Below are 1,379 nucleotides of genomic sequence, written 5' to 3'. Positions count from 1 at the left end.
TTATTATGGATCTGAGCGAGATGCCCGAAAATAACCTGCTGAAAGCTCAGAGACCGCGAATTGTGTGTGGCCGCATCGTTCTGTCTAGTTGGTCCTTGCCAAATCGTCCTTTCACGTCATAAAGTTTAATTCAAAATGAAGGTTTCTGTTACGGTACATTCTGCTGCTGGTTTCCAGGGCCACACTGGTCTGTTCAACAAGTCGGACTTGTACGTTGAATGCCACTACGGTACCTTCCACTCATGGCACACCAAGACTGCCAAGGACGCTGGCTCCAGCGCAGATTTCGAAGAGACCTGGACCTTTGATTCCAATGACAGCCACTCCGAAATTACAATTAAAGTGCGCGATGCAAGACACTTGAAGCTTGATGAGACTCTGGCCGAAGGCGCTTTCAAGTTTGAGCAGAGACCTGGTTATTTCTACACTGGCGAAGTGGGGCTTGTTGACGAGAAACACGGCGATGAGCCATCTGTCAGGTTGACTGTGAAGTGTGAGTAAATGAATTCGGTGCAAGCGAAGCTGTGGTGCGATAACACATTGAATTTTTTAGTATGGAACCGAGTATTGATAATTAGTGTGTGGTGTGAAACTGGATCTTGCTGCGGGGCGTGGGTCTTGTGTATTCGCTACGACGTGTAGTAAACAGTCAAAAAAATAAATTTAAGCCTTGGTTCTCAAAGCAGACGAACATAAATAAAGTGTGTCCCCTACAAAGCAGAAAGGCTGCTGGCTGCTGATGCATTTGACTAGATCACTGGATCCCGATACAGCAGCGCCACACCACAGGTTCAACTCACCGCCTTGGCCGTACAGGGCGGAGTATCCTTGACAAGTTTCAGTCCAGAGGGGGTGTCATGTTCTGGAAGGTAAGATCGCTGTATGGTGGCCGCCCTTTGTGATGGGTCTTCTGCTTATATCCTACTCTTATTATGGATCTGAGCGAGATGCCCGAAAATAACCTGCTGAAAGCTCAAAGACCCCGAATTGTGTGTGGCCGCATCGTTCTGTCTACTTGGTCATTGCCAAATCGTCATAAAGTTTCACGTCATAAAGTTTAATTCAAAATGAAGGTTTCTGTTACGGTACATTCTGCTGCTGGTTTCCAGGGCCACACTGGTCTGTTCAACAAGTCGGACTTGTACGTTGAATGCCACTACGGTACCTTCCACTCATGGCATACCAAGACTGCCAAGGACGCTGGCTCCAGCGCAGATTTCGAAGAGACCTGGACCTTTGATTCCAATGACAGCCACTCCGAAATTACAATTAAAGTGCGCGATGCAAGACACTTGAAGCTTGATGAGACTCTGGCCGAAGGCGCTTTCAAGTTTGAGCAGAGACCTGGTTACTTCTACACTGGCGAAGTGGGGCTTCTT

At 47.7% G+C, this 1,379-nt stretch overlaps 2 protein-coding genes across 2 annotated transcripts; both read left to right on the top strand.

Annotated features, from left to right (window-relative positions):
• Positions 1-135: 135 nt before the first annotated feature.
• On the top strand, positions 136-501 carry GNI_163790 (C2 domain protein; the record flags this gene model as incomplete). The annotated part of the gene is made up of 1 exon (XM_011134827.1): positions 136-501. One exon carries the CDS (start codon positions 136-138, stop codon positions 499-501), a length of 366 nt encoding a protein of 121 aa, XP_011133129.1.
• A 566-nt stretch (positions 502-1,067) lies between these two features.
• Positions 1,068-1,367, top strand: GNI_163780 (C2 domain protein; the record flags this gene model as incomplete). Its single annotated transcript, XM_011134826.1, has 1 exon — positions 1,068-1,367. A coding segment is annotated over one exon (300 nt), but the record flags the coding sequence as incomplete, so codon positions are not given.
• Positions 1,368-1,379: the final 12 nt, after the last annotated feature.

This window comes from Gregarina niphandrodes (assembly GCF_000223845.1).
Source record: "Gregarina niphandrodes unplaced genomic scaffold scaffold00051, whole genome shotgun sequence".
Taxonomy (NCBI): Eukaryota; Apicomplexa; class Conoidasida; order Eugregarinorida; family Gregarinidae; genus Gregarina; species Gregarina niphandrodes.
This window is presented reverse-complemented; position numbering and strand designations above follow the sequence as displayed.